Below are 21,842 nucleotides of genomic sequence, written 5' to 3'. Positions count from 1 at the left end.
GACTGGTATGAGGAGACGCAGGTGGGACTTTATTTTTGTATTTCCTGAGGTCAACGTGCAGTATATTCATCACAGAAATAAACCACTCAAGTTCTGGAGATCTGTACATTTTATTTTTTAAGTTAGTCTTAAAACAACATGAAAATGTGTGAAACTAATTAGAGAAAATGTATTTCTGTTATTATTCCAGAGTGTTGTACGTTGCAGGGAGAGCAGCAGCTTTATTGGCTGCAGGACTCGGTAGTTTGCTCATCCTGAAACTCACCTGCTGCTTCCACCGTTTCTACAGCCAACAGCGTTTCTCAAACAGATAAGCGCCTCCAAAGGAAGCCTGGTTTCCTGCCAAAGTGGACAAACTAACCAGCCACAGCCAGAATGTAAACAGCATTTGGCGCATGACTGCTCATCGTGTCCCAGTGTGGTTTGGTGTTGAGAGCAGCGCCACCCGGTGGCCTATTTATTCCACTGAACCGCCTCTGGTTTGGGAATTTCATAGTTCAGGGCCTCAAACTCTTGTCCTGGCTTCAGCTCTGGACCTGGAATCATGACAGTCTGGAGGAGGAAAGAAGCAGATCACAGTCATTTGTAAGCAGAGTCACATTTTTAGTCAAATTAATTGAAATCAACAAATATCTCAACCATCTATTCAATGCTACTTTTAAAGCCGTTTCTTCTTCTGAGGGAAATCAAGCTTCAGGACAAAGATCAGTTCTGTTAAAGATACTTGATAAACAATGAAACATTATCCATCTGTATTTTTATATAGATACATACGTATATACACACCATTTTAGGCTTTAAATGGTGTGTGTTACCACTACAAATGATGAATTGCATCATATAATTCCCCTTCTTTTCTTACTATAAATGTGATCACATGAACAACAAGCGCCTCATTATTTGTATTATCATTATTAATAACAAAAGTAACCATGAGACGGCAGACGGTAACAGAAACTGTTGCAGAGCACTGATGGCGGAGCTTTGTCAGAGTAAGAAACACCTCCCGGGCAACATTACTGCTCCATCTGTCTACTGTAGTCGAGCCACAGCGGGGCTGACTCACAGACTTAAGGTGATTATATTCTGCGTTTTGCAGTGATGCGTATAATGCAAGTCAACTTCTATTCCTGTCTCGTGTCGTGAAGACTGACGCAGACACTGAACCCGACTCAGGTAACCAGAATCTAACAGAGCTTTGTTTTTAAAGTTGAAGTAAAGGACGGAGCCACAACGAGACATTCATATAATCATGGAGATATTCGAGTTTAATGCGGTTGAATCTTAGTGAGAAACACAATCGGGTCATCACGAGTCGATCAGGAAAACTCAGATTGATCTATTAAACCTACGGTAGCAGAGAACAGCCGTGCTAGCAATTTATTTTTATATTTTCACGAGATTTCAAGTGAAATATTTCGTTATCTCAAGAAAACAAGCGCCGTTCTCTCTCCCTTTCTTTGATAAACATTAATAACGAGTTGATTATCTCGTTACAAAATAAGATAAAATAATTAACTTGCGTTAACAGCATTAAAATAATTCTCGCATGGCCATTCTCTGTATATATGTATATATATTGTATTGTGCCGTTAGTCTACATTGTTGATAAAGACAAACAATATAAAAACACCTCATCACCTCCATGAAAAGGTAGGACTGTTGTATTCGCCTGCATCAGTCTAAACTAGGGTTAGTAATCCTGCCACCACACTGTGGAGGTTCAACACTTCTGCACACATCTCAACGTGATGGGCAGTCCAGACAGGTTATTAAAGCTTTTGAACAACCAAACAGCTGCTATCTGAGGGGAAGAAGGAATGGATGTTTAAAAGCATTATGAAGCAAAGGAAGAGAAAATGAATAATCGTAAACATAAGAAAATTATACTGAAAAGCTTGAAACATCTTGTTCATGTGGCCGTTAAAGTGACGTATGGACTGGATAGTTAACTTTAGTTTTTTGCCTTGAACTCTGCCTTCTTCTTCTACTAAAAGATAAATGTAGTCAGCCAGTGCAGAGCAGAGGGTCACCTTGATAATTGGGTCTTTGGCCGGAGCCCAGGACGGCACTATTTTCCCGTGTAACCTCCATCGGCCGTAGGGGTTGACGAGGTGCCGCTCTACGACCAGGTACTCCAAGACGTCCTTCGGCTGGTCCTCGCTGCCCAGCATCAGCCTCCCGAAGCGGTCGTAGATGGCCAGAATCTACGGGACGACCGCACGTAAAAGAGTCTTCACAAAGTCTCATGGATCCTGATTGTAATATTGTCTCTAAATCGAACACACACTTCGAGAAAAAGCTCTGCAACAAATAGATCATACTCATATCATGACTTGACTTTAGTCGACTACAGAGCATTACCATACGGGTCGTACCTGTTTGGAGTGCATGCGGACCGTAACCTGGCCGTACAGGTTTCCTTTGGTGATCATGTCAGGGCAGCGGGCGTGGACCACTTTGGGCGGCTCCAGGGACTCGACGAACCTCCAGCTGATCGTCTTGTAACGGTTCCCTCTCGTCATCTCCTGAACACGGGACAGAGGAGTCAAAACCAAAATAAAATGGGGATTTGATGAAAGCGGATTGGTGACAAACGTCAGCAACATGAAGAAGAACCACTTACAGGGTAACACCGTTCTGTCACCAGGGAGTGAAGCTTCTCCTTGTTGAACCTGCAAAAACAAAGAGCAGTTCATCTTCCCATCTAAACCCAGAGACAGCCTTCAGTCACATGACACTTTTTAGATTAGTTTATTTATTTTGCACAATTTAAACAATAAAATAAAAATAAAAAACATAAGAGCAGGAAGAGGCAACAAGCCAGCTGGGCTTATTTGAAGCCCCCACCTATAGAATATTAGGATTTCACAATATTACAGAGAACATAAAATAAATATGCATAAGATATGACGATGTTAAATATTATTGACAAGATGTTTTTACAAGTTATGAAATATGATAACAATATCAAAACATTACAAACAACAAAAGCTGCATTATTGTGCATCAGGGGCGGCGAGAACCAGGAAGTCACACCAAGAAAGCATCTTAACAACCTGCACATAGATACGCCTCGCTCTCAGCGGGATGACTGAACTGAAGTGAACTGTGTATTTGTAAAGCGCTGTCCTGAATGGAGGAAATAAAGTACGAGACAGTTTGATCCCAGTAAACCGGCAACACGACCGTCTTAACAATAAAAGGACGAACCAGCTAATTAATCGTCTTTGCAAGTAAAACAGAGTTATATTTTAACGAGGCTGAGCTGCGTCAGCCGGCTGAGAGACGAGAGAGACACGAGGTCATGTTCTTACTGTGTCAGGGCGTCGTGGGCCTCCATGAACATTTCTTGAGCTCGCTCTGCAAAACTCTTCGTTGTGAACTGAGAGTCGTGCTCTTTGATTTTACGAATCCTGTAAGAAACGACAACAAAGAAATAAATTCTGCTTTCTCACGTCCGCTGCAAAGTGTGCGTGAGTAAGATGATCTGGATGTGATTCAGTGAAACAGCTGAAACAAGGTGATAAGAAAGAGTTAAGAGACATAATCTTACGCTAGCTGTGAGCCGGCACTCTGTCGCATCTGTTCAGTTCGTTGTTTCAGGCCTTCTTTAGACAGAGTGGACAGACGAGCGTCGCCCTCCGGGGGGATGTAGGGGTCAAAGATGCCCGCTGGTGAAGACATCAAACAGGGACGATCAATCAGTACAATAGCAGGAGACCTGGGGTTGACATTTGAGGACAAATGTGGCAAACTTAACTTATTAAACTGATCATCTTCACTGCTCTTATCCCTCTAAAGTCTGATATGTTGTATTTGATAAATGTACTAGAATGTTGTTAACAACCCCCCCCTCACACACCAGCAGTATACCTTCATGTATTCCCGTTAAGATGAAAAAAGCAGCAACATTATTACCAGTGCAGGCGATGTTGATGGGCCTCTCAAAGTACTGCTGCCTGAAGACGAGGCCTGCCGCTCGGGCCTTGGCCTCCGGGTTCTCCTCCTTCTTTCCCTTCAGCCCGGCCGCCGGAGGGACGAAGTACCGCTTCTTAGTGCGGACCGGCAGGTACAGCGGGACGGGATGCCGCACGTCCAGAGACCCCTCAGCATTCTGGGAGAACGGGTTTTAAGATGAAACTTTATTTTTCCCAAAAGGGGAAATTGTTGTGCAGCAGTTGCAACACAAAGTGAGAAAATGTACAAAATATATATAGAGTGCAAATAAAACTAAATAAAGGCTAAACAATACATATTATTATGCAGGTGCAAAAATAAAAGTAAACTGTCAGAAATGTAAAATCAGCACATTTCTGGAACTGGAAGCGTGGAGTAAAAAGTACAATATTTACTTTTTAACGTTACTCCACTACATCTAAACGTACAAAGAAGCATAACGTGGAAGTACTGAACTAGTACTGAAGCACAGTACTTGAGTAAATGTACTTAGTTACATTCCACCACCGCAAATAACTAATGTTATAAGAAGTCGAAAATGTGACTGTTAGGTTAAGATTGATGGTAAATGACAGTAGGTCAGAGTTTTAACTCGCTGAGAGTTTTTGCTTGTTTTGCTAACATTTGATCTATTTTTCATTTTTCCTGGTAGTTACTAAATCAATCACAAAACTATAACAAAACTAAAACACCGTCACTCTGTTGTTGTTGTTGTTATTTGTTGTTTGGTTAAATCTTTGCACTACTGTTTAGTTAGTTAATTTAATATTATTCTGTTTCATTGTATATATTGTGCAATTTTATATCTAATATTTTTACTCTGTTATTCTTATTGTATATATTGCGCATTTGATATTTAATATGTTTACTTTATTTATTTTGTACTTATTGGTGCTGTAGCGAAAAATTTCCCCTTGCAGGATTAATAAAGTAAGTAACTATCTATTTATCTATCTAAATATCTAAATATTGTTCCTTGTCTGTCTGATGTCCAGTCAGCTAGCAATAGCTAAGCTAGCTCCCTCAGGACTCCCTTTAAACATAAACCTTCATAACAAGCCACACAAACGAGCTGCTTCAACAACATACCGACTGTCTTTATTTAATAAAGTAAAGTGTCATTAGATGTCTCAGTACCTTGAAACTGCTCAATGTTGCTCTGTGAAGAGCGACCAGTGTCCTCCTCATGGGCGTCGCCATCTTGCCTGCATAAGACTTCCGATTTCCGCTTTCAAAATAAAACTTTGTGTTGGTCTTTAAAACTATATTATACAGAAATTATTTTACCTAAAGCAAAAAATTGGATTTGAATTGTAGTCGTACGGTTCAGTACATTATCAGATCAATGCGTGGTTATGGACGTTAATATTATTATGCAAATGTTATTATTATTATTTTATTAGTAGTAGTAGTAGTAGTAGTATTGTTTTATTTGTATTGTATTATTATTATTGTTATTATTACTATTACTATTGTTGTTGTTGTTATTATGCATTCGGTTTGTTTATTATTTTGTTATTTATGTCTTTTTGTGTTCTTAACTTAGGTAAACATTTTAGGTAAACATTTTTAGTCCATTTTTTTAAATTTTATTTTGCTTTGTTTTGTTTTATTTTATTATTATTATTATAAATGTTTATTTTTCTTTAGAAAACGTTCAGACACATGAACAGGACAGAGGGCAGCTGATTGGAGACCTCGGCAAGATGGAGGTACGGTTTGATGTAGTGGATATTCTGCAAAAGAACTCAAAAAGTGAATGTTATCAAGTATTATTTCAATATATTGGACTAACTAATATTATAAAGAAAATATGAGCCAGTTGTTTCTTATTTTATTTTATTAAGTACTAGACATCCTGATCCACACTCCATACCAGTTGGTGGCGGTAATGCACCAATTCATTGTTTGCCAACCGCTAATAAACCTCAAAAAGAAGAAGAAGAAGAAGAAGAAGTCTACGGGTAGAGAAGTGTTGAGAGGGTTCCAGTTGATGTCGCTGCTCCTGGGCCGCAGGGTTCCGCTGTCATTCGTAAAACAGACTCACTACTTGCTGTCCACCATCATCACTGTCGAAGCCCGTTTTTGCTTTAATAAAACTCAGAACGATAACTGGAATTATAACACACAACAACCGTCTTCGTTATTAGCGCAACTGGCTCAAAAAATACAGGAACCATGCCCGAAAGGAGGCCCTTCGTTCGGTTACCAACTGACGTTTACCCCGTCAACTACGGCTTGTGTCTGAAGCCCGACCTCATCGACTTCACCTTCGAAGGCAAGCTGGAGGCGCTCGTGGAGGTAACGGTTACGTTGAAACCCGAGCGCTTGTAGCGTCATACATGGATGGATTATTTGTCTAGTCTGTACATGGCGGAGGGATCTTGTTATGTAATCTGACCACAGCTAACGTTACCAGTAGCTAGCTAATTTAAACCACTAGCTCATCAAGTAGCAACCTAGCTGACCTGTGTTGGCGTTAACGTTAACGGTTAGCAATCTAGCCAACCGTTTCACGACGGGGGCTCTCGCGCTGGCTGAAGGGAAACAAATCTGTATGGATATGTATGTGACTAGCCAGAAGCTAATTTCTAGCTAGCTAGCACAACAGTAGCAACCTAGCTGACCTGTGTTGGCGTTTTTAGCTAACGTTAATGGTTAGCTGGCGGTTGATAACCTAGTTAACCGTTTCACCACACTGGCTGAAGGAGCCCCACGAATGGAAAAAATAATGTATGGATATGTCTGTGACTAGCCAGAAGCTAATTGAAGCTAGCCAGCTAGCTAGCACAACAGTCCCGTAGACAGCAGCAGACTTGCACTCTCATGTTAGCTTTAGCCATTAGTACCGTGGACATTAGCCCGCTAACAGGCGCTTAACGTTAATGTGTTTCAAGAGCTTTTGTTTGTTGTATGCCAGCAACTTTAACCCCTTTAGTACACCAATGCATTGCTATAAATCACGATCAATTAATCTGTTTTAAGGTCACTGAGGTTGTCAACTAGCCAACTAGCTGCTAAGCTATAAGCTCACTAATGTTTATGCTAAATCATGGCAACATGTTGCCTCACTTACAGTGGTAGAAGAAGTATTCAGATCCTTTACTTTAATGCCACACTATGAGATTACTTAACTTAACCTTAACGTAACTAAAAATACACAAGTATTTGCAGTAACGTGTACTTAAGGTATGGAAAGTGAAAGTATTCATTTAGCAGTAAAATGTCAGTGTTATACTATTATACATTATGTTTTTGAATTAATATTACTGCTGCAGTAATGTGTTACATTTTTACTTTTAGATGTTTAAGGTTGTTGCTGATTTAAACTCTTTCATATACTGTTGGGTAGTTTAATATACAGTAATGCATCATTCTACAATAACATGTTTGTAATTGTGAGAACAAAGTATTGGTCAACTTCTCATGATCTCAAAAAACAGCCCTGTGCATTTACTATCTGGTTTTTAAATAGTTTATTTAGCATAATAAGTAGGGGGATTTTGTCAACACACAAATGAACACTTCATCTTTCAGTTATAATAATGTTTTTACTGAACTGGAATGATATGAAACATGGTAATCTGAAAAGTAACTAAACCTGTCAAGATAATTCTAATGGAGTAAAAAGTAGAATATTTTTCTCTGAGATGTGTTGGAGTAGAAGTAAATTGATTCCAAATTGAAATACTCTGGTAAAGTATAAGTATACTCCAAATTAGTACTTAAGTACAGCACTCAAGTAAACGCAACTGTCCTGACAGTGAAGATGACTTGTAAGTTAATTTATGCATGATAGAGTGTCTTCAGAGCATCTCTAGTTAAGTTTAAACTATATTCTTTAAATAGTAAGTCTGCGTAAGGAATGCACGCTGCGTTTGCTAATGCTGGTTAGCTTTCAGTTGACTTAAGGTGATAGGCTAGTGAATCAGTTTGGATCCCTGAGGCTTATCTCAACAGTGGGTGTAGCTACTATGTAACTAACACATAAAACAAACGCACCAGCTTACTGTGAATGTATTTCTGAGGTGAAGTTGTGCCTCTAGTGTGTAAGTACACATGTCAGCTGTGTCGTGGTAAACACTCACTCAACACACATTATCAGAGCAATCAGGATACACGGCGTCATTATATATTATGGGCTAAATGTACATTGTTGCTATTAGTTTTTCTTTGTGTATACGACACCCTTCACTACTGGGATATAAACGACTTCCCTATCAAGAGCAGATAATGTTATGAGTATTAAATTAACGATGATAAGATAACACTAACTCCAAGGAGCATGAGTCAAATATGACAAACGAAGCAGACAGCTGGAAAACAAAGTAAATAACGTTTTGCTTGACCAGCAGCCCAAAACTCATAGAAATCCAGTTTACGAATGTTACAAAACAAAGACAAGTATGCTGGATCCTCACACCTCACACAAGACCTGACATGTTTCCTCAAAGAACCACTTTTACGATTACTTATCAAAGAGGTTGATGATTATCTTTCTGTCAATCAATTTATTGTTTCAGCACTAAGCCATTGAAAGCTGGCGCTGGATGTTTTTGAGAAGTTTGTCTTATTTTCGTTTGGTGTCTTATTGGCTCCAGGACAGCCATGACACCTAGCACGAGGAATGTATATGAGAGATCATGTGCTTATTACTATTTAGCATATGATCTCTATTAAAGCGTGACATATTCAAACAGATTTAGACCAACCCTACTGATAAAACATCCAGTCAAGGTTTGAATATATTCAAACATTACGTCATTTAGATGTTTGCCGGGACTTAATGCAAATCCTCATTTCAGCAGCTCTTAAAGTTGAGTCCTCCTGAAAGTTCATTTCACTCCTGTGCGTGCTGAGAGGCGAACATTCTTCACCAGTTTGGTTTAGTAACACCCATTTTTCCTGCGGTTTGTACAAAGCCTGGGTGAAATACAATGGACCGGAAGAAACCAAAGCAATGTGGCGCTTTGCCATTTGCCCGGCATGTTTCTTAATCACGGCCTCCGAGTGTATCAAACAACAGCAGCGTCACTATTAAACAACCCTTTCTGAAAACTGCGAGGCTTCAAAGTGTGTTTCGTTCTCAATAAATCAGGCAGTCACATCCACGGTTTCCCACATCACAAGTCAGAAGCCCCATAGTCTGTCTTCCTGTCTTTGTTTTCATCACTTTATTTCTTTCCGCATACCCCGACTGGTTCTTTATCTGTGCCCAGTTTGCCCTTCGATCTCTGTGTGTTTAGTGCTCAGTAAGCAGATTCATTCCCGCCTCAGCTATCTGATGATCCGTCTGCATATATACCATCACAGTTACATTTGCTCTCGTCAAAACAAAAGCTCCTGCTTCTTTACATACTCCGGTGGTAGTTTTATTGGAGCTTTACACTTCATTCAGGCTTCACCTTTCCCAAACATGTTGGGATTTGAAATGATGTCACCGCAGAGATTATTGAGGATAAATGATGTTGTTTTATGTCAATATTTACAGGTTACACAGGCCACCAATCAGATTGTGATGAACTGTGCTGACATCGACATCATCACGGCGTCCTTCGTACCGCAGGGAGGAGAAGGTGAGGGTCAGACTCGGCTTTTTACGCTCCTTTATTCTTTATTAATAATGATTAAAATGTAGTTTGTAGGTATCTTGATTTTTTTCGATTACACCTGATTTTTTTTAATTCCTGAAATAGTAAGAGTGAGCATTTCATGCTCGTGGTCTCATATCTTTTTCTTCCTCCCTTTTTAGAAATTAATGCCACAGGATTCAACTATCAGAATGAGGATGAGAAAGTCACCCTGTCATTCCCTAGTGCTCTACAGAAAGGTGAGAAGGGACTCCACTCGTCTCTGCTGTTGTGTCTGTTTTTCAAACATTATTACACTTGAAGAATGAAGAATGAATATATTTATTGGTTATGGCTGAACTAACCCCCCCCCCCCCCCCTCAGGCTCTGGCACGTTGAAGATAGACTTCGTCGGGGAGCTGAACGACAAAATGAAGGGATTCTATAGAAGTAAATATTCGTCCGCTGCTGGAGAGGTCCGCTACGCTGCTGTCACACAGTTTGAGGTAAGCTGGTGGCCTCAAGGAAATGTTTTCTTTTGGGAAAGTTGAGTGTGTTGCTTAACACACTACTTGCCTGTGTTGCATCATAGGCCTGGTGGTCATGTGACTTGTTGGTTTTTGCCAGATTTCTCCTAGAGATGAGGCAATGTCTCACATTTCATACTATTTATACATATGTTTTGAAGATGTTTCTGTGTGTAAGCAAGGGTTTTGGGGAAAGTTTAGCTAAAAACCAGGTCATTCCAGTCTGGACTCTGACTCTCATTAGAACCTGCAGAGTATCCACCTGATGTTTACAGACACAGGTTTGTGTGTGCACTCTGGATGATAAAGAGACAGAGAGGAGAGAGAGAGAGACACCACTTCCTCACCACAACTTCTGTGTAATCTCTCTATCTCACGTTGTGTGTTCAGGACGATGTAACATGAACTCAGGTAGGAGCTGTAACGACTCACAGTGACCGGTAGCACCGGTTAGTTTGACACCTGTGGTGACGGAGCCTAAAGTGGTGAATGTTTCAGGCTCCCCGCTGGAAAACAAATTAAAGGCCCCTTTGTTCCGAGGCTGGTCAGTAGATCAAATCATTGGCTCTGGGGCTTTTATTTTTTAAATATAAAGGAAATGCCACAACTACATTTGATGCTGTGAGAAACGGCTGACAGGTGTTTTTCCACCTGTCGGAGATAAAACCGCTCGACTGCAGCGCTGCCTGAAACAAAGGGCGAGAGGCCCGTGCTGCTCACACAGCAAAATGACTTCTGAAAGGACAAATAGCAGGAAGTCTTTAGGTCGGCATGATGTCATGTGAAAGCTGTTCCACACAGGAGGACCAAATAATAGGTTGCATAAAAACACTCGTCCGCACAACAATTACAGAGATGCAGTCGTTGGATCTCAGCCTCCCTCCAGCAGACATAAAATACTGCAAAAGTTACAATCTAGGGATAAATTATACCATATTTAAAATGTAAAATAATATATATTTGTGTGAGACAGGTGCACTGTAATTGCAAAGTGAATAAACTAATGTAAACAGGATACATCATGTATATCTCATGTATAAAGTGTGCTATCATGGAATCACTGTACCCCCCCCCTTCTTTCCTCCTCCAGGCCACGGATGCTCGCAGAGCTTTCCCCTGTTGGGATGAGCCAGCGATCAAAGCCACCTTTGACATCGCTCTGATAGTTCCTAAGGACCGCGTAGCCTTGTCCAATATGGTACGAGTCACAAGTCACTCTGAGACACTCTGACCGAGCCACTCTCTGCTCACAAGTTTATGTGTGTGTGTGTCTCTGTGTCTGTCTCTGTCTGTCTCTCTGTCTGTCTGTCTCTCTCTGTCTGTCTGTCTGTCTGTCTCACTCACAACAATGTGTGAAATGCCTCTACTGTACAGTCAAAGTCTTCCTTAAAAAACACACACAAACAACAACATGTGTGTTGTGTTTGTCGTACACAGTCATTTTTTCACTGAACACGTTTGCAGCCAAATTGCATCATAAATAATTATCTGTCTTGGATGATTCCCCATCAACAGCTCCAGGCTAACGCAGCTCGTCTGGTGCTGACCATGAAGCTAAATCTGCTCTTTCTGATGACTGAATGAATATGAATGTGTGTTTATGTCCAATCTTGTCAGATTGTGCATATATATATATATATTATAGACAAATACTGATTATTACAGACAGAGTGCAGGATGTGCAGCACCAAAAGGAAGGACGTTAGAATATTGTGTCCAGCAGGACTAAGCTCTGCACAGACTGATGCCAGTCCAGCTCCTGACCTTTTGTCTCCACATACTTGCTGGAATTTATTCTCTCAGCGAGTCCACCGTGACCTTTTTCTAACAGTCCAGTTTAAACGTGAGGGTTTACACGCTGGGACAGATGGGGATATATGTCTGCAGGTTCTTTAGATAACTACTGGACATAAACGTCAACATGATACAAAGGGGAAAGTCTGGTGATTTATTACCATGAACACACACACACACACACCTCCCTGCTGTCACTAGAGCACCCAATGTGGATTAATCCGCCGCTGAAAATAGTCCCCAACAAACTGCCAGACTTTTTGTCTGTTAGCATTATACAACATCACTATCTCCCAGCACAGAATGAAATCTATATAAGGACAATGATCTGCTACCAAAAGTCCCATTTTTGCGCCATGTTGTCGGTTAAACTCATGCTTTGTTGTCGGTAATCTGTCTCGGCGTCACTAAACTGAACCTCTCCCTCGTCCAGAATGTCATCGATCGAAAGCCATATCCGGAGGACGAGGACCTGGTGGAGATGAAGTTTGCCACCACGCCCATCATGTCCACATACCTTGTAGCTTTTGTCATCGGTGAATATGACTTTGTGGAGAGCCAGTCATCAGACGGCATAACGGTACGCGTCTACACGCCAGTCGGGAAGGCGGAACAAGGGAGATTCGCACTGGAGGTGAGAACAGCCACAGCAGCTACTTGATGGTTTCATTTATACAAACTACAAACACGACTGGAGATGAAGACAAATACATGAAAAACAACGTATACCAGCATCTCATGGTAGATTCTATCCTGCTTGATCATTTCTGTCCCCTTTAGTCTTTCCGTATAGAACACAAAGAGCAGACTGTTATTACATCATTCATACGTTTTAAAATACGTTCTCTTATTTTTGCAGGTTGCAACTAAGACCTTACCTTTCTACAAAGACTACTTCAATGTTCCTTATCCGTTGCCTAAAATCGATCTCATAGCTATTGCTGATTTTGCTGCTGGTAAGTAGCAGCCGATTCCACATTCAGTACTTTTGAGACGTTTCCAGTTGAAAAATGCTGAAAGTGAAACGTCTGCCGCTTCCCTCCACTCAGGTGCCATGGAGAACTGGGGCCTTGTTACCTACAGGTAAGACCGAGCTGCTGTTGAACTACTCATTTAACAGTGAAGCCGCTGGTACCAACCATGTCATGCTAGGCTGTGGGCAATTAGGATAAATGTTGATGTTGGAAAATGTTTCTCGGGGGAATTAGCGTGTTTCATTACTTTCTGACTTTTTAAAGACAAAGTGATTCATCTAGAAAATAACTGTAAACTTCAGCATGTCCCCCCCCCCCCCCCCCCCCTTTTCTTTCAGACACAGTTCTCGTTGCCGTTGTCTCTTTTCGGTTGACAGCCGTGATGGCTTTTTAATTGCCTTATGTTCAGCTCGGCGCGCTGCCACCTCTTAGGTATTCAGGCGTGGGATTAGCACACAGCAGCAGGCTTCATTCATCGGCCATCTTCAGCCACCTGCATGCAGGGTTTCCTAATAAACAGCCCGGCAGCTGATGGTTGATGGAGGGAACCCCTGCTGTGTTCGGAGGAGCTGTCTCACTTACCCTCTCTGTTGTTGTTTTTCCAGGGAGACGGCACTGCTAATCGACGCCAAGGACTCCTGCTCGTCCTCCAGGCAGTGGGTGGCGCTGGTGGTCGGACACGAACTCGCCCACCAGTGGTTCGGCAACTTGGTCACGATGGTAAGCGGCCAAAATCTCCCAACGGCTATTTGTGAAACTGTAGAAGAAATGTTTTGAAATGGAGAAAGAAGTTTTTCTGCAGCTGTGGGTCAAGAAGCTAATACCCGTTTTATTTAGTGTACTGAAGGAAAGCTTGATTTCCACAACGCAAGCTGTGTGTGTTTGAGGACTTTGAGGACCCGGTGTCATCTTGTGTGTAAACAGGAATGGTGGACCCATCTGTGGCTGAATGAGGGATTTGCATCCTGGATCGAGTATCTGTGTGTGGACCACTGCTTCCCAGAGTACGACATCTGGACCCAGTTCGTCTCGGCCGACTACACCCGCGCTCTGGACCTGGACGCGCTGGACAGCAGCCACCCCATAGAGGTGAGCTGTGGACCGGAGGGATCCACTCGATACGTCGGGGAAGAATGTTTTTACACTACGATCGCTCCACTGGGATGCGTCGTCTCATCTTTACAGTTTCTAACGTAGTTATGTCGGCACAATCGATTTATTGAGTCTAAAGTCTGAGAGGATGACTCTATAGCTGCGCTGTCACCAAGAAGCTCCTTTTAGAAGTAATTCTTAGTCCCGTACTACCTTTCAAGGATCTAAAAGGTTTCTCCAGCTGATTGTTTGTTTGTATTTCCATAGCGCTCTAATTGCCTCTGAAGATTTAGCAAAGTAGTCCGCTGTCGTTTGATAAAGCAGCATGACTCGTGATGAGGGCGGCTCACCTAAAACACCTGCAGCTGTTGTGATTACAATGCAGAGGAGGAGAGTGAGAGTGTCTGTCTGCACAGCTGTTGATCGTTTGACGGTTATTAATTGGTGCTTTAGAACATAACCATCAAAAAGTCGTGAACAGCTCTCTCTCTCACTCTCTTTTTTTTTTTTTTTTTTTTTTTCTCAGTTTGCTCGCGCCATCTCTCTCTTTTTCTCTCATCCTTTTTAAAATGAGTCAGAAAGCTTCTCAATTTACTCTAAATGTTATCAAATGAAGAGAAATGTTCGTCTTAACATGGTGCTGAATCAATGCTGGAGTAGTTCCTTGTTTTATGACTGAAGCGATACACAAGTTGAAGCAGTGGTGCTGTGTGTGTGTTTGACCAATCAGCATCAGCCATCCCTGCAAACTCCGCCCCCGAAGGTTCCTGTACTTATAGAAAGTACTAACCCCCGACCAGGGCCTTTTGGGGAATTTAAAGGTTCTAGTCGTGTATGTTAGCAGCGCGTTACCGTCTGGCTCTGTAACGTCTGATGTGTGTTTGGTGCTCCAGGTGAACGTGGGTCATCCATCAGAGGTGGATGAGATCTTTGACGCCATCTCCTACAGCAAAGGAGCGTCTGTGATCCGCATGTTGCACAACTACACAGGAGACGAGGTTGGTTTGTCGAACACTCGCAGCGATGTTTCCATGTTTCCATGTTGTTCCTCGAGGTTCACCTCTCACTCTTCCTTTTGTAGGACTTTAGGAAAGGAATGAACGCCTATCTTTTGAAGTTCCAACATAAAAATGCTTCGACAGGTAAGAGCGCGCCGCGCACGTTTCCCCTCGAGATGAAACCGCGGTGTGAAATCTGTTTTCCTAATCCCTCTGACCCGTCCACAGAGGACCTATGGGACTGTCTGGAACAGGCCAGTGGAAAACCCATCGCTGCCGTGATGAGCTCGTGGACCAAGCAGATGGGCTTCCCGATCATAGAAGTGGAAGAGGAGCAGGTGAGCTTCACTGGAAACACGACCAGACGCGAGGCTGAGCGCTACAAATCCATCTATCAACTTCTCTCCTACTTACTTAACAATGAGATTCACCGGTAGCAGTGATACAGTGTTTGTCTGGTGGCTGTTTCTAATTTACTAGCCACACGCACACACACACACACACACACACACACACACACTAACCGTGATGTTTATTTATAGCAAGGTGACGACCGCATCCTCAAGATATCTCAGAAGAAGTTCTGTGCCAGTGGACCACACAATGGTGAGTTTAAAGTCCTCCTGTTGTGTTTCTATGTGTTATATTCTATTATATGTTGAACTATGTTTATTATATATTACTGCATCATTACTTCATCATATTATATCTTTAGTCTGTTGTGCTCTGTTACTTCGCTGCAACTTGGAAATCGTGGAAATCGCGCCACTGGGATGTTTTAATTGCTCTCGTGTAGTTTCTATTTTTTAATTCTGCTGTTATTATCCGTCTGATTTACATTTGACATCCTCTAGTTATCTGTATTTATTCCTGTCGTTCCTAAATACGACCGGGTTTATCTTCTCTCTCTCTCTTATTGTTTTTGTCGACCGTCTCATTTGCTGCGTTGCTCGTCTGTCGTCCATCAGGTGAGGATTGTCCCAGCTGGATGGTCCCCGTTAGTATCTGTACCAGCGAGGACCCCAAATGCACGAAGCTCAAGGTTCTGCTGGACAGACCCGAGACGACCATCACCGTGAGCGGCGTCGCTCCCGACCAGTGGGTCAAGGTGAGGTCCAGTCAACGCGCCTCCAACAGCAGCTACTGATGTTTCACTTCACAACAGTTTTAGCTTTTAAATCAGGAACGCACGGATCCAACTTCATCTCTCCTGACACTGAATGATCAGATTGATGCATCTCTCTAGTTGTAGTCAATAAAACATTTAGTTTCATTTGTGAAAATGCCGGTTTGATGTGGAAGTGCTTGAATAGTTCCAGCTTGCAGTTCTCTTTCTGCGTGGAATATTCATGTGATCACTTGTTTATATTATACAACATCTTTGCGGCATCGTAATGTGGCTCTACAAGTCTTTACACGTGGCTGCATATCCAGGTTTGTGTAAAAGGTCACGAACATAACAAAACGTGTAAAGCTTTAAGCTGAGACAGTCGCCGTGTTTGTTCTTTCCATCAGAGGAAAGTTAAACTTTCACCAAACGGGATCCGGTTTCTTTGAGCTGAATTAATGAGAGAAGATGAGAGATCTGATATCATGGAAAGTTGAAGCAAAGTTTACAGACTGTTCCTTTTTTGGGTCAGTTGGGAGGAAGTGGTCATCAGACTCGCCCATGGTTGTAATTGCTGCCGGGGATTGTGGGTAAAAGTGTCACGAGCAGCTCCTTTCTGTTTCGACTGATCCTTGTTTCACGAAGCAGGATTCGTGGTCATCGAGGTGACTTCGGGGTTAACTCCGGGTTGTTCAGTTTGTTGTTGGAGAGAGGAGATCAGCTCGTGTAAAACCACCGCCTCCTGACCAATCAGAGCTCGGTACGGGGATCGTAAATTGATGTTACACAAATACGAGGAAGTTAAAGTTATAATTCAGACTAAAAGTAAGCGTTTATACAGACGTATGCAAAAAGAGAGAGCTGGCAATGAAAGGCCGACTGTGTGAATATGTAAATATGTATAACATCACTGCTTCATAGAGCACAATAGAGCCGACTGTAACTACATGTGTGTGGTATGTTAACACAGATCTCTTCTAATGTTCAGTTAAATGTCCGAATTATTTGGGGAAGTTTTGCCACCACGACGATCCTTTTGTTGACTAAAACCTGAGGCATTGGGGCGATGCTGGTTCACTCCCTGAAAGCCATGCTGGATAAGAGCACTCAGCCTGAGAGGTATAAAGTGCTGAAACTAGGTCTGACCCGGTTGTGTCCCTGCTGTTCACAGATCAACCCCGGCACCGTGGGCTTCTATCGCATCCAGTACAGCACGCCCATGCTGGAGAGTCTGCTGCCGGGCGTCAGAGACCTGAGCCTGCAGCCTGTGGACCGACTCGGCCTGCAGAACGACCTCTTCTCCCTGGTGACGCCCACACACACACACACACACACACACACGCATCTCTACTGCCGGGCTACGAAACAATAACAATGATTTTCTTGATGAAACTTCCCTTCCAGTGTAAACAAATACAGAATAGACGAGCGCAGGAAGACTGAAAAAGGCAAAGTGAGGGATGGTGGCCGAGGAAAAAGATTCCTAACGTTAATGATTTGGTGTTATTACTTAAGTCCAAACTTATATTAACATTTAAGTACATTAAAGTTTTTTTTATGATTAAGCCTGCGACTGGTCTCGTATAAAATTCAAAGATTTGTTTTCTAAAAGACCAGAAAAAGGTCAAACTTTCCATTTTAGGTTTGTGTGTTTGGCCACTAATGAAATACGACTCATGATATGGATGATGTTATGATGCAACAGATGAAGCTTGACTCTTGACTCGTCCTCCTCGTCCTCCCTTCAGCTGCTGTTATGAGTCAGTGTGGTGAAGAGGTTTCATGAAGTTAAAGATTTCACGTCCGTTTATTATTTAACCTCTGACGTTCTGATGATTCTAAACAGAACAGCGGGATCATTGAACCTTTTTTTAAATCTGGCAAAAAGAAACTCACCGATAATCTACTTTAAACGATAGAAATGATCCGTGAAACGACAGAAAAAAGCGGCTCCTGAACTTGTTGTTGTGCCTTCAGTCTCGTGCAGGGATGATCAGCACGGTGGAGGTGCTGAAGCTGATGGAGGCGTTCGTCAACGAGCCCAACTACACGGTGTGGAGCGACCTCAGCTGCAACCTGGGGGTGTTGTCCTCGCTGCTGTCCCACACCGACTTCCACGAGGAGATCCAGGAGTTCATCCGGGACCTCTTCACCCCCATCGGCCTGGAGCTCGGCTGGGACTGCAAACCGGGGGAAGGTGAGGAGCGGCGGACATCTCATTTATTTTATGTTTTTGTACACGATACCACTGTAAACTGTGGTTTTTCCTCCCGTGTGGTGAAGTATCATTTTGCCCAGACCTTTGCCGGACCCGACTAGTCCTCTTGAAGGTCTCAGTGTTGTGTAGCGAGACAAAGATAACTCGAGCGTGATGGTTTCCGTCCTGCAGGCCACCTGGACGCCCTGTTGAGAAGTCTTGTTCTGGGGAAGCTGGGGAAGGCGGGACACAAGCCCACGCTGGAGGAGGCCCGGCGGAGATTCAGGGACCACGTGGAGGGAAAGCCGGTCCTGCCTGCAGACCTCCGGAGCCCGGTGAGCCGAACAAAACGCCGACCGTGCATATTCTCAAACGACCCGTTGAATGTGATAACTAACGAGGCTACAAAGTGCTTCACAGGCGCAGAAACATCAGATTAAACCAACACCGGGATCAAAAACACTGGAGGGTTAAATAAAGTTCTTAAAAGAATCGAATGTGATGCATAAAACCGTATATAATATACGTAAATACTTTCCTACAGAAGAATATTTAAATAAAGGGAATTGTATTCAGTTCAACATGTGACTTTGTACAAAAAAATACTTCCAACATGTGTCATTAACCTCCTTTTCTGTTTCCAGGTGTATCTAACAGTGCTGAAGCATGGAGACAGTGCCACATTGGACACGATGCTGAAGGTAAGACGGCAGCGAGCATGTTGGACTGTTTCACCCAAACATCTTCACTGCGTGTGTGTGACGGTACACAGAAGTCACCAGTTCTTTATCGATTGTTATTTAACCTTTAATTTAACCAGATAACTCGATTAGAGAAGCGATTTCATTTAGAATGACGACCCGACCAAGAGACAAGTCGATACAGCACATTAAGACATGGATACAACTACTGCAATAAAACACCGTTAGACTGAATTAAAACATCACAATGTTTACAACAATAGAGATCTATGTATTGTTTTCCAGATATAATATAATAATTAATTAGTTTATCTGTTTTTCATTTATTTTGAGCAGACAAGCGTCTAAAGAACATAATCCTCTTTCTAGTCACTGAGGCAGCGTGTCGCCCACCGATGAACTATTTTCATCTTGAAAAGTACGAATCCTGAACCCTTTGCCAAAAGGCAACAAAATCACGGTAGCCCCGCCCCTAAAGCATCCCCTGCTTTATGGTCTGTGTGACTCTAAATGGACCATAATTTACTAAATGAACATCATGCTGTATTGAAGAAGACTTGAAACTAGAGATTGAGACCATAAACTCATGTTTACAATGTTTACTGAGGTAATAAATCAAGAGAGAAGTAGAGTCATTTTCTCATAGACTTCTATACAACCAGAGGAGTCGCCCCCTGATTTATTCCATCGTATTTTTGTGTCCTCTCTTCGCGCTGCTGTGTTCTCCAATGATCTCTCTGGTTCTCTCTCACATATCCGTTCTCTGTCTGTGTCACTCCAACCTTTCAGCTCCACAAACTAGCAGACATGCAGGAGGAGAAGAATCGCATCGAGCGAGTTCTGGGCGCCATCTCTGCCCCCGACCTCATCCAGAAAGTCCTCAGCTTCGCCCTCTCGGTAACTCGCCACCGCGTTGACTTCGTGTTGCTCAGCTTTTGGTTTTGTTTCTGCGGCTGATGGAGGAAACGAGAGAAGTGTCACTTGTTGTAAAGTTCTGTTTTTGACCCAGTTTCTATTTCTCTATTGATCTGGACTTTGAGTCGGTTTGTAATTCAGTGCCGTTTTGTGGCTTAATGATTACACCGACGCTGTGAGAGACAGCGAGGTGTTAACTACAACAACGCAATAAGCTCAATGTCCAAGTTTGAGCTGCTGACTGCATCTCCTCAGCTAACCTCTCTCTCTCTCTCTCTCTCTCTCTCTCTCTCTCTCTCTCTGGGTCTTCTCCCCGACAGGAAGACGTCCGTCCCCAGGACACGGTGTCCGTCATCGGGGGCGTGGCTGGAAGCAGTAAACAAGGCCGCAAAGCTGCCTGGAAGTTCGTCAAGGACAACTGGGAGGAGCTTTACAACCGCTACCAGGGCGGCTTCCTCATATCACGGCTCATCAAGGTAAGAAACCCTCCCGCTGCTCCTCCATCAGGTCACGTGTTAATGTGTCGGCGTACCATACGTTTCTTTAACACTAATAACTACGGTTATTGAGCGTGGTGGAAGAGCAGGAACGTTAATCATTCCGGTCTGTTCATGTTGGACATGAACTCCAGGGTCTGTTTGCTTCAAATCTCTTTTTCTTCTTCACGGGTCTTTGCAGCTCACAGTTGATGGATTTGCTATCGACAAAATGGCTGCTGAAGTGAAGGTGAGAGTGCTTATTATTATTATGAATTAGGTTCATTAGTTTTTGATGGGAAAAAGGGTTATTCCTATATAAATCATTCTGTTTTATTTTCTGGAACTGATTTCTAAATGGAAACTGATTCTAAATCAGCTGAATTATGTTACAAAGAACCATGTTTGACCACTAGGGGGCAGAATGTGCACATGAGGTGCTACTAAAGCTTTGCTTTGAGATCCATAAATGACGAAATAATATATATAATAAAATAAATCCAGAGCTTCGTGAAGTCTAAAAGTCCACATTTATTGAAGTTATTGAAATTATGAGTTATATTCATGATAGAAAGGTGATTTAATAGAAAATAAGACTTAAGGGTGATGCCATCATGAACCTCAGTCTGAGCCTGAATAGAGACGTTTGGACCTGGTGTTGTCGTTGAGCTGAGATCTCGACCGCTCCGTGTGTTTGTGTCTCGTCACAGAGTTTCTTCGAGAGTCACCCGGCGCCGTCGGCCGAGCGCACGGTGCAGCAGTGCTGCGAGAACATCAACCTCAACGTCGCCTGGCTGAAGCGCGACGCAGACGACATCTCTCAGTATCTACTGCAGCGCAAAGCGCCCCCCGTCTGAGCCCTCCCCCCCCCCCCCTCCCTCCAGCGCGGACCTTCCAGCATCATAGCTGCCTCAGCCCCCCCCCCCCCGCAGACCAGAGCTGGAGACCAGAGCGTACTTGCAGCAAGCTTCATTACTCTAAAGAAACTGTATGAAACAAGAAGGCAAAGCCAAGAATCTACAACGTGTTGGAAACACACAGAGACTCTTTCTACGTTAACAACGCAAATTGATTTCAGTCGGACCAGGAATGTAGTTTTACTCATTCTGCCCTCGAGCAGACGGCGCCTCACCATCCATCACACACACGACCCTCCACCTGATCGCTAATCCCGCTAACGCACCCGTATGCACACATCCCTCCATCTCTGCGTCGTAGCTGAGAAAACTGTGAACCCCCCCCCCATACACACACACACACACACACACACACACTTTAATTTCTCCTGCTGCCACTCACTTTGAATGCATGAATTATTTGCATTTGCTGCTTTGTTTACTTCGGTTTGTTTTCTGTACAAACAAATCATTTCGTTCCTATTTCTTTAGTTGTAGTTTGAACCCCCCCCCCCCCCTCTCATTAAGTAACTCACCCCCCCCCTCCCTCTCTTTCGGGCGTTGTGATTGGGTGACAGCAGAAGGGCAGAGCGGGGTTAATGTGTGTTGTGTCCGACAACACTGATCCTCCATC

The 21,842-nt window shown here is 43.0% G+C and overlaps 2 protein-coding genes across 3 annotated transcripts; one reads left to right on the top strand and one right to left on the bottom strand.

The window, feature by feature from the left end:
- Nucleotides 1-6: 6 nt before the first annotated feature.
- Nucleotides 7-7,039, bottom strand: mrpl45 (mitochondrial ribosomal protein L45). Its single transcript, XM_076091816.1, has 8 exons — nt 5,098-7,039; nt 3,922-4,117; nt 3,557-3,674; nt 3,318-3,416; nt 2,627-2,675; nt 2,379-2,528; nt 2,034-2,207; nt 7-552 (listed from the first exon to the last, which is right to left on the bottom strand). The coding sequence occupies exons 1-8, from the start codon at nt 5,158-5,160 to the stop codon at nt 454-456; spliced, it is 948 nt and encodes a 315-aa protein (XP_075947931.1). The 5' UTR covers nt 5,161-7,039; the 3' UTR covers nt 7-453.
- On the top strand, nt 5,870-21,546 carry npepps (aminopeptidase puromycin sensitive). Of its 2 annotated transcripts, none has more exons than XM_076091757.1 (23): nt 5,870-6,261; nt 9,452-9,542; nt 9,713-9,790; nt 9,915-10,036; nt 11,148-11,255; nt 12,285-12,485; nt 12,711-12,807; nt 12,901-12,934; nt 13,431-13,545; nt 13,750-13,914; nt 14,811-14,915; nt 14,999-15,059; nt 15,144-15,253; nt 15,458-15,521; nt 15,884-16,023; nt 17,195-17,329; nt 18,001-18,220; nt 18,413-18,555; nt 18,865-18,921; nt 19,711-19,818; nt 20,157-20,312; nt 20,515-20,562; nt 21,023-21,546. In XM_076091757.1, exons 1-23 carry the CDS (start codon nt 6,139-6,141, stop codon nt 21,167-21,169), a joined length of 2,628 nt encoding a protein of 875 aa, XP_075947872.1. In that variant the 5' UTR covers nt 5,870-6,138; the 3' UTR covers nt 21,170-21,546. The 2 variants fall into 2 exon arrangements, with proteins under 2 accessions (XP_075947872.1, XP_075947871.1); XM_076091756.1 differs by having other exon boundaries at nt 6,080-6,261; nt 9,452-9,536.
- The last annotated feature ends 296 nt before the right edge of the window (nt 21,547-21,842 follow it).

The sequence above is a fragment of the Anarhichas minor genome, unplaced genomic scaffold (assembly GCF_050575085.1).
Source record: "Anarhichas minor isolate MPS153535 unplaced genomic scaffold, ASM5057508v1 ptg000014l, whole genome shotgun sequence".
NCBI classification, from domain to species: domain Eukaryota; kingdom Metazoa; phylum Chordata; class Actinopteri; order Perciformes; family Anarhichadidae; genus Anarhichas; species Anarhichas minor.
This window is presented reverse-complemented; position numbering and strand designations above follow the sequence as displayed.